We start from the raw sequence: 14,824 nt of genomic DNA on the forward strand, positions 1-14,824 counted from the left end.
CAATTTCTTTCATCAATGTTTTATAGTTTTCAGAGTGTGGGTCTTTCACCTCCTTGGTTAAATTTATTCCTAGGTAGTTTATTATTTTGGTGCTATTACTTTATTTTTAGTGTATAGAAGTGCAACAGATTTCTATACATTAATTTTGTGTCTTGCAAGTTTACTGAATTTATTTATTACTTCTTTTTTAATGTTTATTTATTTTTGAGAGAGAGAGAGAGAGAATGGGGAAGGGACAGAGAGAGGGAGACACAGAACTCAAAGGAGGCTCCAGGCTCTGAGATGTCAGCACAGAATCCAATGCAGGGCTTGAACTCACGAACTGCAAGATCATGACCTGAGCTGAAGTCAGATGCTTAACCAACTGAGCCACCCAGGTACCTCTGACTTTATTTATTACTTCTAATTTTTTTTGGCAGCTTTTGAGCTTTCTCAAATGATATGTGTATCATGTCATTGCAAATAGTGACAGTTTTAATTCTTTCTTACCAATTTGAGTGACTTTTACTTTTTGTTGCCTGATTACAGTGGCTAGGACCTCTAGTACTATGTTGAATAAAAGTGATGAGAGTGGACATCTTTGTCTTCCTCCTGATCTTAGAGGAAAAACTTTCAGTTTTTCACCATTGAGTATAATGTTAGCTGTGGGTTTGTTATATATAGCCTTTAGTATGCTGAGGTATGTTCCCTCTAAGCCTACTTTGTTGAGTGTTTTTTATCATGAATGGATGTTGTGTTTTATCAATGCTTTTTCTGCATATGTTGAGGTGATCATGTTTTTCAATCTTCCTTTTGATAATGTGATCTATTACACTGATTGATTTGCTTATATCAAACCACCCTTATAACCCTGAAATAAATCCCACTTGATCATGATGAAAGATTTTTTTAAATGTATTTTTTATTTTGCTTTGCTAATATTTTGTTGGGAATTTTTCATTTTTGTTCATCAGAATTATTGGCCTGTAAGTTTTAAAAAAGAATTTTTTGTAGTGTCTTTGTCTGCTTTTGGTATCGGGAAAGTGTTGACAGACTGGAATGCATCTGGAAGTTTTCCTTCCTCTTCTAGTTTCTGTAATAGTTTGAGAGTAGAGGTATTAACTCTTCTTTAAATGTGTAGAATTCACCTATGGAGCCATCTGGCTCTGGACTTTTGTTGGGAGAATTTGATTATTATTCAGTTTCATTACTATTAATCAGTCTGTTCAAATTTTTTCTTCCTATTTCATTTCATTTTATTATTTTATTTTATTTAAATCCAAGTTAATTAACATATAGTATGTTAATGGTTTCAGGAGTAGAATTTAGTGATTCATGACTTACATATAACACCCAGTTGTTCATCCCAACAAGTGACCTCCTTAAGGCCCATCACCCATTTAGCCCATGCCCCCACCCAACACTCTTCTAGCAACCTTCATTTTGTTCTCTGTATAGAAGTCACTTATAGTTTGTCTCCCTCTCTGTTTCTCTATTATTTTTGCTTTACTTTCCCTATGTTCATCTGTTTTGTTTCTTAAATTCCACATATGAGTGAAATCATATGATATTCATCTTTCTCTGACTGGCTTATTTGACTTACCACAACACATTCTGGTTTCATCCACATTGTTGCAAATGCCAAGATTCCATTCTTATACATTTATCAGTCAATGGACATTTGGGCTTTTTCCATAATTTGGCTATTGTTGATAGCACTGCTATAAACATTGGGCTGCATGTGCCCCTTCGAATCAGCATTTTTTTACCCTTTGGGTAAATACCTTTTAAGTGTAATTGCTGGGTCATAGGGTAGTTCTATTTTTATTTTTATTTTATTTTTAATTTTATTTAAATCCAAGTTAGTTAACATATAGTATAATAAAGGTTTCTTTACTACTACTCCTTAGTACCCATAGCCTAATTAGCCCATTCCCCCACCCACATCCCCTCCCGCAAACCTTAGTTTGCTTCCTGTATTTAAGAATCTCTTTGGTTGCTTCCCTCACTCTTTTTGTTGTTGTTCTTGTTCCTAACTGACTGAGCCACCCAGGTGCCCCCCTCCCCTGTTTTTACCTATTTCTTACTGATTTAAGTTTGGAAGATTGTATGTCTCTAAGAATTTATCTGTTTCTTCTATTTTCTCCATTTGGTTGGTATATTTTGTCCAATTTGTTGCCATATAATTTTTCATAATATTCTCTTATAATTCTTTGTATTCCTGTGGTATTGGTTGTTATTTACCCTTTTTTATTTCTGATTTTATTTATTTGAGCATCTCTGTTTTTTCCATGTTGACTTTGACTACTGGTTTATCAATTTTTTTTGTCTTTTCAAATATCTAGCTTTTGGTTTCATTGATATTTTCTATTGTTCTTAAATATCTATTTCATTTATTTCCACTCTAATCTTTTTTAACTAATGTTGGGCTTTGTTCTTTCTTTTTCTAGCCCCATTAGGTGTAAAGTTAGGCTGTTTATTTGAGATTTTTCTTCTTTCTTGACATAAATGTGTATTGCTATAAACCTTCCTCTTCAAACTGCTTTTTCTATGTCTCAAAGATTTCGGACTGTTGTGTTTTCACTGTTATTTGTCTTAATATATTTTAAAATTTCCTCTTTCATTTCTTTATGACCCATTTGTTTGTTTAGTAGCATATTGTTTAGCTTCATGCATTTGTGTTTTTCCTTTCTTTTTTTTTTTTTCATTTTGTTCTTGTGATTGATTTCTAGTTTCATACTCTTGTGGTCAGAAAAGATGTGATATGATTTTATTCTCCTTTAATGTACTGATACTTATTTTGTGGCCTAACATGTGATCTATCCTAAAGATTATTCCATGTGCACTTGAAAATAATGTGTATTCTGTTGTTGGGGATTGCATGTTCTGTATATATCTGTTATGTGTATATAACTGTTAGGGATGGAATGTTCTGTATATATCTGTTATGTGTATATAGGTCTATATGGTCTTAGTAATTGTTCAAAGCCACAGTTTCCTTGATGATTTTCTGCCTGGATGATCTATTCATTGATTTCCATATTTCCATGAGGTATTAAAGTCCCCTTCTATGATTGTATTATTGTCTATTTCTCCCTTTATGTTTATTAATATGAGCTATATATATTTAGGTACTCTTATGTTGGATGCATAAATATTTATAATTGTTATATCCTCTTGTTGGATTGAACCCTTTATCATTTTGTAATGTCCATCTTTGTCTGTTGCTACAGTCTTTGTTTTAAAGTCTATTTTTTTGATAGAAGTTTTGCTACCCCATCTTTCTTTTTGCTCTTATTTACATAGTAAATATTTTTTCATGTCTTAACTTTCAATCTGTACATTTCTTTAGGTCTGAAGTGAATGTCTTTTAGGCAGCATATACATGATCTTATTGTTTTATCTCTTAAGTCACACTGTGTCTTTTTATTGAAGCATTTAGTCTATTCACATTTAAAGTAATTATCGACAGGCATGTACTTACTGGAATTTTGTTAATCATTTTCTGCTTGTTTTTGCAGTTATTTCTCCTTCTCTTGCTCTCTTCCCCTGTGGTTTGATGGCTTTAATTAGTGTTGTGCTTAGACTCCTTTAACTTCATTTTCTGTGTATCTATTACAGGTTTTTTATTTGTGCTTACCATTGAGTTATAACATAACATCTTATGTGTACAGAAGTTTATATTAAGTTGATAGTCACAAGTACAAACTGATTCTAAAAGCACTAAATTTTTACTTCCCTCTCCATGTTTTATATATATGATGTCATATTTGACATATATTTATCTTGTACATCCCTTACTAATTTTTGTGGATATAATTTATGTTATTACCTTTGTGTTTTAACCTCCATACTGGCTTTATAAGTGATTAGTCTACTATCTTTACTATATGTTTGCTTTTATGGGTAAAATTTTCTTTCATAAAAGATTTGCTTTTACTTTTCATAATTTTCTTACTTCTAGTTATGGATTTTTCTTTTAACTTAAAAAATTCCCTTTAACACTTCTTATACGGCTGATTTAGTGGTCATGAATTCTAACTTTTGTTTGTTTGAAAAACTGTTTATTTCTCCTCTGCTGACTGATAATCTTGCTGGCTAGATTATTCTTGATTGTAGGTTTTTTTTTTTTTTTCCCTTTCAGAATTTTGAATGTATTGCAGCACTCCCTTCTGGCCTGAAGTTTCTGCTGAAACATCAGCTGATAGCCTTCAGAGGTTTCACTTGTATGTAACTGCTTTCTTTTCCCTTGCAGCTTTAAAAATTCTATCATTATTATAATTATTATTATTAATTATTATTTTGCCATTTTAATTATTATATATCTTTTTGTGGATCTCCTTGAGTTCTTCTTTTTCAGAGCTCTGTGTGGTTCCTATAACTGGATTCCTTCTTGCTTTCCTCAGATTACAGACATTTTCAGCTATTATTTCTTCAAATAAGTTTTCTTCCCCCTTCTCTCTCTTCTACTTCTGGTAACTCTATAATGCGAATGTTATGTTTGATGATGTTGCAGAGTTCCCTTAACCTCTTCTCATTTTTTATGATTTTTTTTTTTTTTTTTTTGCTGTTCAGTTTGGGTACTTTCCATTACTCTGTCTTTCAGATTACTGATTCATTCTTCTGCATGCTCTAATCTACTCTTGATTCCCAGTGTATTCTTCATTTCAGTTATTGAATTCTTCAGCTCTGACTGGTTCTTTTTCACATTTTCTATATGTTGAAGTTCTCACTGATATCCTTCACTGTTTTCTGAAGTCCAGTGAGTATCCTTATGACCATTACTTTGAATTCTTTATTAGGCATATTGCTTATCTTCATTTTATTTAGCTATTTTACTATGATTTCATTGTGTTTTTTAATTTGAGACATATTCTTTTTTCTACCCATTTTCTCTAACTCTTTGTGTTTGTTTTTATGTATTAGATAAACTGCATGTCTTGGTCTTAAAAGTTGTGGCTTGTGTTGAAGAAGTCCTCCAGTGTCATATTACAAAATACAATGCAATACCACATGGTCACCAGAATCATATGTTTCAGGGGTTTCTTCTGTGCAAACTGCTGTGGCTGAGATGCAATTGTTTGCAGCCTAGCCAGCTGCAATGATGTGTTTTGTCTGCTGTGGGCACACTGGGCAGAGTTTGCTCCACAATCTGTTGAGATGCTTGGATACAGCTGCTGCAGGTTCTTGGTGAGTGGGGTCATCAGTCTACCTAGATATCTGTAATTAGTCTCTTTGCAAAGTTGTAAGTGCACCAAAGGGCAGAGTTTACACCTTGCATAGCCAGCTGTCTTGCTGTAGGAACATCTGGCATGCTGGGCTGTGTGGGGTCATCCTCCCACTCCAGGGCAGGAGTCACTTTGGAGTGGTGTCTTCCAGAGTAGGAGCTGCTTTGGAGGGATACCTTTCAAGGTGGGTAGTGTGGGTGGGGTTGGTCCACAGGGGATTCTTGGAAGGGAGAGGGAATATGATGCTAACCAGATAAATGGAAAATGTTAGCACTGGCTCTTGCAAGTGTCTGGCTATCTAGATTGGGGGAGGAGAAAATCATTCAACAGCACTTTTGTTACCAGAGAAATCTCCTGTAGATCCCTGATCCTTCTGCACATATTCTAAGATTAGTCAATAAATCTCCTTCACATATACCCCAGGTGCTTTTCAAACTGCTGCTTCTGTGCTGTGTCTGGGTATGAGTTATATAGTATATTGGCTTGTTAAGAGTGGGGACTTTGTTTCCTATCATTCTCCAGCTGTTCAGCCATTAAGGCCACTGATTTTTAAAGCTCATGGTGTTAAGTCTCACTGGTTTTCAAAGCTGAATGATATGGCGGCTCATATTCTCAGTGCGGATCTCTAATGCTGGGAATACTTGGTGTGGAGACTGACCCTCTTGCTTCTCCATTCTTGTGATGTCTCTCTTGTTTGTGGTTAGTTGCATTGGGGCTTTGGTTCACAACTGTGTCTTCGCCACTCCTATCCCTTTCAGATGTGGTCTTTAAGATTGGCTGAGGAAAGTCGGTTTTGACAGTCTTTAGGTCATTTTCAGAGTTAGTTGTACAAATGTAGCTCTTACCTTGGTGTGTCCATGGGGTGAGGTGAGCTTGGGATCCTCCTACTCTGCCATCTTCCTTCCTTCCCAGCTAAACTAAATGTGGAGTGTGCCAGGACACAGCTTAGCTCCTTCTCACTCCCTCTCTTAACATTTTCTTTCCTCTCCTCTGGAACTTTTTTTCCCTTTAGGTGGTTTCATCTAGTAGCATGCCTTTAAATACCTCGTCTATGACTGCCGCTTTATTATTTATTTATTATTTTTTAAATTTAAATCCAAGTTAGTTAACGTATAGTGTAATAATTATTTCAGGGATATAATTTGGTGACTCATCACTTACATAGAACACCCAGTGCTCATTCCAACAAGTGTCCTTAATGTCCCATGCCCCTTTAGCCCTTCAACATACCCAACACCCCACCAGCAACCTTGTTTGTTCTCTGTATTTAAGAGTGTCTTATGCTTTGTCTCCCTCTCTGTTCTTGCTTCCCTTTCCCTATGTTCATCTGTTTTATATCTTAAATTCCACATATGAGTGAAATCATATATTTGTGTTTCTCTGACTGACTGATTTCACTTAGCAAAATGTACCCTAGTTCCATCCACGTTGTTGCAAATGACAGGATTTCATTCTCTTTGATACCGAAATAATATTCCACTGTATATATACACCATATCTTCTTTAGCCATTCATTTATGACTGCCACTTTAATGTCTTCACCCTGATCTCTTAGACTCCAAACTCATATATCCAATTTCCTATCTGATTTATCCTCCTAAATTTCTAATAATCATGTTAAATTTAATTTAGCCAAGACAGAACTCTTAATTTTTCCACCTTCAAATCTCTTCTTTGTCTCCTTGTCCAGTTTCTCCTTTTTTTTTTTTTATAAATGGCACCACCATTCACTCATTTGACCAAACTAGTGATGTAGAAATAATTTTCATTCCCACCATATCTGATCAGCAAATCTTGTCAGTCTAGTGTCTGAAATACATTTACTTCCCTCTTACACCACTGCTATGACCTTAGTCTAAGTCATCACCATTTCTTTGATTATTGCGGTAGCCTTCTATCTTCTACTCCTGGTCTTTCTTTTCTCCTCCTTTCATTCTTCGTGTAAGAATATCCAAAGTGATGTTAAAAAAAATGTAAATCAGACGTTGTCATTCCTCTCTGTAAATTGCCACAGTGCTTTTTCATTGCATTTGAAAGAAAATACAAACTCCATAATCCAGATATCTCTACATAATCTTGTCTCTGCCTCACTAATTTGCTACTTTTAATTCTATTCACACCATTGTTTCATTAAGGCACAGTTGCTTCACTTCCTACTCTTCCTTATGGAACTAGGTGTGCTCTACCTTTAAACTTCTATATGTATTGTTATCTAAGTTTATTTTACTTGTTTATTTATTTTTATCTTCTCCCATTAGGATTCAACATTCATAAGAGCAGAATCTTTTCAATCTTATTCACACATTTCAATTCAGGAAAAATAACAGAGGTTAGCTGAAAACAGTTTCTGCATTTTCAAAATGGCACATAGTGTCTTTTTAGTAACTTTTTCAAACACTTCAGGTAAAGTTGCAATTATGGCTAGAAAATGATTTGTGGAACTGATAGGATAGGTATATAACATTTGAAACAAATCCCATGAGTGTGGTGACAGAAAAATACTTTATTGTCACCATGCTCAGAAGTCTACCACTAATAAATTCATCTAAGATTGTAGTTGGGATAGAATAGAGGAGGGAGTAGTAGTGAGATAAAATATTAAACTTTAGGAGGTTACTATATTTTAGTAATATTTAGACAGTGAGATCCCTTATTAAAAAAAGAACAAAGTTGAGGAGATGAGAGGGTCAAGTTCTAGGGTGGATAAGGTAAAGGACAGAGGTAGAGCTCTCCTTAAAGAGATAAAGAATGTAGATAAGAGAGGGCGACAGAGATTCTGATAAGACTTATTTATATCACATTTATTTTTAAATTCACATGCATTATTCAGTTATGAGATAGTATAAATTGAAAACAGTCTTTACTGACTGTATTTTACTTAAAAGAAACGTAATGCCATATTTGGCCACTGAATTATATAAAGTTTTCATTTTCTGATTATAAAAAGTAAGTATACTTTTACAAATAGTATATTATTACTATTATTAATTATTATTATTATTATTGATTTTATTTGGTAACAAGATAATTTTTTCCTTAATTTTTATTATTTTCTTTCTTCTACTGGTTTGGGGCTTTGTTCTTTTTCTAGCTCTTTTGTGTGTGAAGTTAGGTTGAGAAAATTCTTGTTTTGTGAGGCAGGCCTATATTGTGTAAACTTCCTTCTTAGAACAATTTTTGCTTCATCCCAAAGAGTTCGGACCATTGTGTGTTTCTTTTCATTTGTATCCATGTATTTTTTGATTTCCTCTTGATTTCTTGGTGACTCATTCATTGTTTAGTAGCAGCCTCCATATATTTACGTTCTTTCTAGATTTTTTCTTGTGATTGATTTCTCAATGTTTTTATTTATTTTTGGGACAGAGAGAGACAGAGCATGAACGGGGGAGGGGCAGAGAGAGAGGGAGACACAGAATCGGAAACAGGCTCCAGGCTCCGAGCCATCAGCCCAGAGCCTGACGCGGGGCTCAAACTCACGGACCGCGAGATCGTGACCTGGCTGAAGTCGGACGCTTAACCGACTGCGCCACCCAGGCGCCCCTCTTGTGATTGATTTCTACTTTAATACCACTATGGTCAGAAAAGGTCCGTGATATGATTTCAATATTTTTGAATTTATTGAAATTTCTTTTATGACTTGTTCTAGAAACTTCTTTTTTTGGTGATCTGTTCTAGAAAATGTTTCATGTGTACTTGAAAATGTGCAATTTGCTCTTTTGGGATGGAATGTTCTGAATATATTTTTTAGATCCACCTGGTCCAATGTGTCATTAAAAGCCACTGTTTTCTTACTGATTTACTCTCTGGATGATCTATCTATTGACGTACATGGGGTGTTAAGTCCCCTACTTCTATTGTATTACTGTCCACATCTTCCTTCATGTCTGTTAATATTTGCTTTATGTATTTAGGTGCTTTGTGTTGGGTACATAAATATTTACAAATGTTATATCCTCTTGTTGGATTGTTGTCTTTATCTATATGTAATGCCCTTTTCTTTCTTTCTTTCTTTCTTTCTTTCTTTCTTTCTTTATTTCTTTCTCTCTTCTTTCTTTCTTTTTAGTTTATATTTTTAGAGAGAGAGAGAGAGAGAGGAGCAAGGGAGGGGCAGAGAGAGAGGGAGGGAGAGAAACCCAAGCAGGCTCCACACCACCAGTGCAAAGACTGATGAGGGGCTCAAATGCAGGAATTGCGAGATCATGACCTGAGCCGAAATCAAGAGTCAGGAGCTCAACTGACTGAACAACTCAGGCACCCTGTTTCTTGTTTTAAAGTCTATTTTGTCTGATGGAAGTATTGCTACTCCATGTTTCTTTTTGCTCCCCTTTGCACTGTATATATTTTTTCAGCCCTTTACTTTCAATCTGCATGTGTCTTTATGTCTGAAGTGAGTCTGCATGTATCTTAGGTCTGAAGTGAGTTTCTTCTGGGCAGCATATATATGGTTCTTATTTTTTTTCAATAATTTTGATTGCAGCATTCAGTCCATTCACATTCAAAATGATTTTGAGACGGTCGCCTGGGTGGCTCAGTCAGTTGAGTGTCTGACTTCCACTCAGGTCATAATCTTGCAATTCATGTATTTGAGACATGCTTCAGGCTCTGTGCTGACAGTTCAGCCTTCCCCACTCATGCTGTCTCTAACACTCTATCAAAAATAAATAAACATTAAAATTTTTTTAAAAATAATTATTGAGAGGTATGTACATATTGGTGTTTTATTAACTGCTTTGGTGTTTTTTTCATTTCTTTCTGTTCCTTTCTTCTCTTGTGGTTTGATGGTTTTCTGTAGTGTTATGCTTGGATTTCTTTCTCTTTACTTTTTGTTTTTATTGTAGGTTTCTTTATTTGATGAAATGTCATATTTTTATACATAATTTATAAGGAACTATAAGGTGATATAAAGATTACTGTGCCTATGGATTTTGTTTCTAAGTATAAAAATAGTTGTCAGAATTTGTGTTAACTTATTTGAATCTAAAAATGCAGTCATTGTGATGATTATTGCAGAATTTGGTTTATTCCCATTAACATTCTGTTCTTAAGTATATTCCAGTTTTTTGGATAACTTTCCATTTTAAATGAAATAGATTTAGCAAAAATGTGCTCTGACACTCTTGAATGTTACTCATGGGTGGTCTTGTTTTGATCTCCAGTCAAGCCTTGATCACGGCATTCCATAAAAGTCCTCTCACCAAGGTCACTAGGATCTCTGCAATGCAATATCCATTTTGCAATTTCAGGCCTCATCTTTCTGAATTTCTCAGCAGCATTTTTTCTCAGAAAAATTCTTTTCTTGGCTTCTGAATTCCTTCACTGTCTCCCTTAGTTTCTTTGGTCAGACTCCCTTTCTTTCTTGAGGTTCAAATGGTCAGGCATCATAGGGTTCAATTCTGAAACACCTTTTTAATCAACATTCAGTGATTCAGTCAGTATATACATAAAAAACCATTTATATATTGATGATTCCTTGGCGTTATAGCTCCATCTCTACCCTTTCTCTTAATATAAGACTTACTTGACAACACTTTTTGGATATAAGGAGGCTCATAAAAGTAAACACATTTAAACTAGAATCCATAACTTTTTGCACTAACACCCACTCTTCTTTCTGAGTACCTCATCTATGTGAATGATATTTTATTCACCGAGTTTCTTCGGTCAAAAAACTCTGGAATTATCTTTGATTACTTTCATGTTTTAATTGACACCACATTCATTTCCAAATCCCATCACGTATCCATATAAAATGTATTTTAAAAAGTCCATTTCTCATTGATTACATTGTGACTGCTCTAGTGAAAAGCAACTTCTTTATTACCTAGATTGGAACAATTGTTCCTTTATTATCCCTGATGTCTTGTCTAGAGTCTATTCTCCACCCTCTAGACTAAGGGAGGCTTTTAAATATAAGTCAGATACTGACTTGACTCTTTCTGTTCAAAATCTTTTAATGCCTTCTCCTCTTAGGATAAAATCCAGATTCCTTTCTATGGTTAACAACACTCTACATAACCTGGTCTTTGTCTTGGTGCTCTCTCCACCATTTTGCAACCCAATCCTCTCTGTTGTTCACTGCTATCTCACCCAAATCACTCCCTTCCTGTTCTTTGAATAAGGCCAGCATGCTACTACTTTCGAGACTTTGATTTTGCTGTTCTCTCTGTCTCTTTCTCTCTCATTCAGTCATGTGTCAACTCAAATGTCACAATACCAGAAAGGGTGACTTTTCAAATCTTTATAAATAGCATAGTCTTTGACTCTCTACCTTCGTATCCAATTTTATTTTTCTACACAGTATTTATCATAATTGAAATTATGCCACACATTTATTTGCTAATTTGTTTATTTCTTGCCTCCCTTACTTCAATATTAAGCTTCATGAAGGCAGAGAATTCATTTTGCTCATTGTTTTATCCCTAGAATCTAGTTCTGGTAGGTACTTAGTAAGTCTTCAATAAAGATTTGTTGAGTTAATGAATGAATGATTTATATTTAGAAAGATAATAATTATTCACAGATATAAATCTTATGTGATATTTGCAGGACCTCCAAAAGAGCTATTATTATAAGTGAGTTGCAGTGAGAACATGACTGTCATGCAGGAAAAAAAAATGAAAGTGGCTGGCTAGGTGAGAGGAGCACGACTTGGAGATGTGAGAGCATGTATCCCTCACTTTTCTGTTCACCAGGATATACTTTGTGGCCTTCTAAAAGTATGCACATCAAATGTTTTGATTCAGAGGTCTAGGTTAGTCTGTACTTATGTAGTTGTTTTAGGCTGGACTCCCTAGAAGCAGAGGTCGAGACATAGATACAAGTGTATGTGATTTATTTTGATAGTGCTTTCAGGTAAATCTGTAAAGAAGGGAGGATAGAAGGATAAGGAAGGAGAGGGAGTTGAGCAAGAGTGTGGCCTCAGGTAATCCAGCCTTGTCCTGATGCACACAGCAAAGACAATGCACCGTAAAATACACCATAAAGTTGTTTTTTTCTTCAGTCAAAGGACCAGTGTCAGCCAATCATTGGCTTTGGGTTGCCTAATTTTGGGAAGGGGATTTTTAAGGGAAAGCAGCATTCCTGAGTGAAGGCAATTCTCCAAAGGTGGACAATGAGCAAACAAAACCCGCAGAAGCTGGGAGATGTGTACTGGCCCCTGAAGTGTAACAAGGCAGGCTACCCCAATGTCTTCTACAGTGGTATTAAAAGTACAGATATTCATTCATTCAACAAATATTTATTGTAGCTCTCATGGTCCAAGAACTACCAGATGCTGAGATTCTTTGGTAAATAGATATGGTCTTTGCAGCATGGGTAGGGAGACAAGGAGATATTAGTCAAATAAACATGCAATCATGATGTGGCACATAGTGAATTATTACTTCAAATAGTAAATCAAAGCAATATTACAGAAACAAATCCATGATATTGCATAGATAATGGTTTCTCATAACTGGTCCTTGCTGTAACTCTTAAGAAAAATTGTGTGAATTTTTTTATCATAGTAATCACTATCTAATGCTGGCAGTATATTAATCAAATATTTCTCAGGCATTATTTCAAACCTCAGATAGAATTAAAAAAATGTGTTTTCAGTCTGAAATCATGTTAGAGTACAAGTCTTATACTTGATAATTATTTAAGTTTAAAGGACGCTGGATGGTAACTATTTTTCTGATTTTAGAAATTATCCCCCCTGACAAACCAACACAAGAAGTAGAGATCTTGTTTTTGAAGAATATTCAAGTTCATAGACTGCCTACAATCCTCTAGTTCATGTGGAGGCTAAAATTTCATTGAAGTCATTGAAATGTTATGAAATGTTCACCATTAAAAGGTCTGCATAATTGTGTTTGAAAATAGAAAAAAAACTAAGGGCAAAAAGTCATTTGAATGAATATGTATAGACCACGAAGTCCAAGCAAATTTTGAGAAGTCAGTATAGGAGGTATGATCTGCCAAGACAGTATAATAGGAAAACTTGTTTTATACATTAATTTATTGGAAGAAAATACACAAAAACATTTTTATCCACAAAAACATTTTTAACTACCAATAAATCAGATATCAGTAAATATCCATTTGTAACTCCTGATTTTTATATAATGGTTTATTCTCATCTCTTTAAAAAATTCTTTACATGGTACTATGGAAAATACTGTGCTAAAAAATAAGCCAGCTAATGAACAACATGTCAGTAAAATAGCATATTTCTTACTTTCTTTGCCCTGCAACAAAATTTCAAAAGAATATAATTCTGTTGAAGTGTCACCAAACTATTTCTTTTGGAGATTGCAGTGGCAGCAAAAATAACAAGGCTTATTTTCAATAATTCTGTTCATACCTCAAATCCCTGTGGTCTTCCTAGACTTTCTTTAATATGTTTCCATGCAACAAGAATCTCTGACACAGACACACTTGTAGCCTTGACATCTGTGGGAGCAGCACTGGGTTCTGTACAAAGGAAAATGGAAATAATAAACTCTGATGGTAACAAGTTATGTCTATCAAAGCATTGCACCTGAATCTGTCAGGTGTTACTTCCTTCTACCTTTTTTTGAAATGAAGTGTTGTGGTAGTTGTGAAAAACAAAAGATAAAAAGATGGTCTTTTTGTATTTTTCTACTTGGGTCAAGTCTCATGTCTTTACCAAGACAAATGACAAATCTAGCAAGGCAAACAAAGAAGATCTTTATCCTTGGATTGACCACGACATTCCTGGAGAAGTTAAATTGTCTGACTTAAATTGTCTGCCAGTCTAGCACAATGATTAAAAGCATGGACTAGAGAATCAGGTGTGGCTATTTTGTTGCTGCTGTTGTTTTCTGCCTTCAAAAGAATTATTTACCTTGAGGCAAGTTGCCTTTTTTTTTATGCCCCAGTTCCCTCATCTGTAATATGGACATAATAAGAGTACTTATCTCAGAGGTTTTTAAGGTTAGTTTTAGGTGGAATAATACATACAAAATATTTAGCACAATGCTTGGCCCTTAAAGCATTCACTCACAAAATATCACTTGTTATTATTTTACTTTACTTTTTTTACCCCTGTAGGCACAGAGTCAAAATTTCATGTTTTGTTGTTGTTGTTGTTGTTCCAACCACAAAACTACATTTCCATGATTGTATATATAATATGATATGAATCATGATATTCAAAAGGCATGCGTTGACTTTTAAGATAGGTATGGACTGAAAAAGAAAGGCCCTGAATGTCTCAGTCCTACTGCTCAAAAGTATGTTTTCATCCATTCCTATGCTTAGTGACCTTTCTCACTATTTTTTTTCCAAATACACCGTGTCTGACTGGCATCCATCAAGAGGTACACTTTACTTGAGGTTGCACTGTATGTGAGTAACAAAATATTTTCAGCTTTGACATTGCTGAATCATAAATACTATGTCACAAACACACGTTAAATGAAATGGCAGAATAAAGGCCATATATTAGTTCAAACAGTTCTGTACAAAGTTGATTTAAAGAACCCCTGCTGTATAAAAATTGTAGAGACTTAAATACTAAAAATGTAACTGGTAAGAGTTTAATCTATTGAAGTTTCTTTTCTCTTTCTCCCCCCGACCTTTTCCTTTTAGAATCAGGGAACCAAATATGACAA

At 34.7% G+C, this 14,824-nt stretch overlaps 1 protein-coding gene across 1 annotated transcript in view; it reads right to left on the reverse strand.

Annotated features, from left to right (window-relative positions):
* The window catches only part of CNTN5 (contactin 5), a 535,125-nt gene that overhangs the window by 33,410 nt on the left and 486,891 nt on the right, over positions 1–14,824 (reverse strand). The window contains exon 19 of the mRNA XM_047071958.1: positions 13,552–13,661. Coding sequence (XP_046927914.1) covers positions 13,552–13,661 — 110 coding nt within the window. The remainder of the gene's footprint in view (positions 1–13,551; positions 13,662–14,824) is intronic.

Source organism: Lynx rufus, unplaced genomic scaffold (assembly GCF_022079265.1).
Source record: "Lynx rufus isolate CCGP_SWC_20201006 ecotype Redwood Valley unplaced genomic scaffold, mLynRuf1.p SCAF_9, whole genome shotgun sequence".
Lineage (NCBI taxonomy): Eukaryota > Metazoa > Chordata > Mammalia > Carnivora > Felidae > Lynx > Lynx rufus.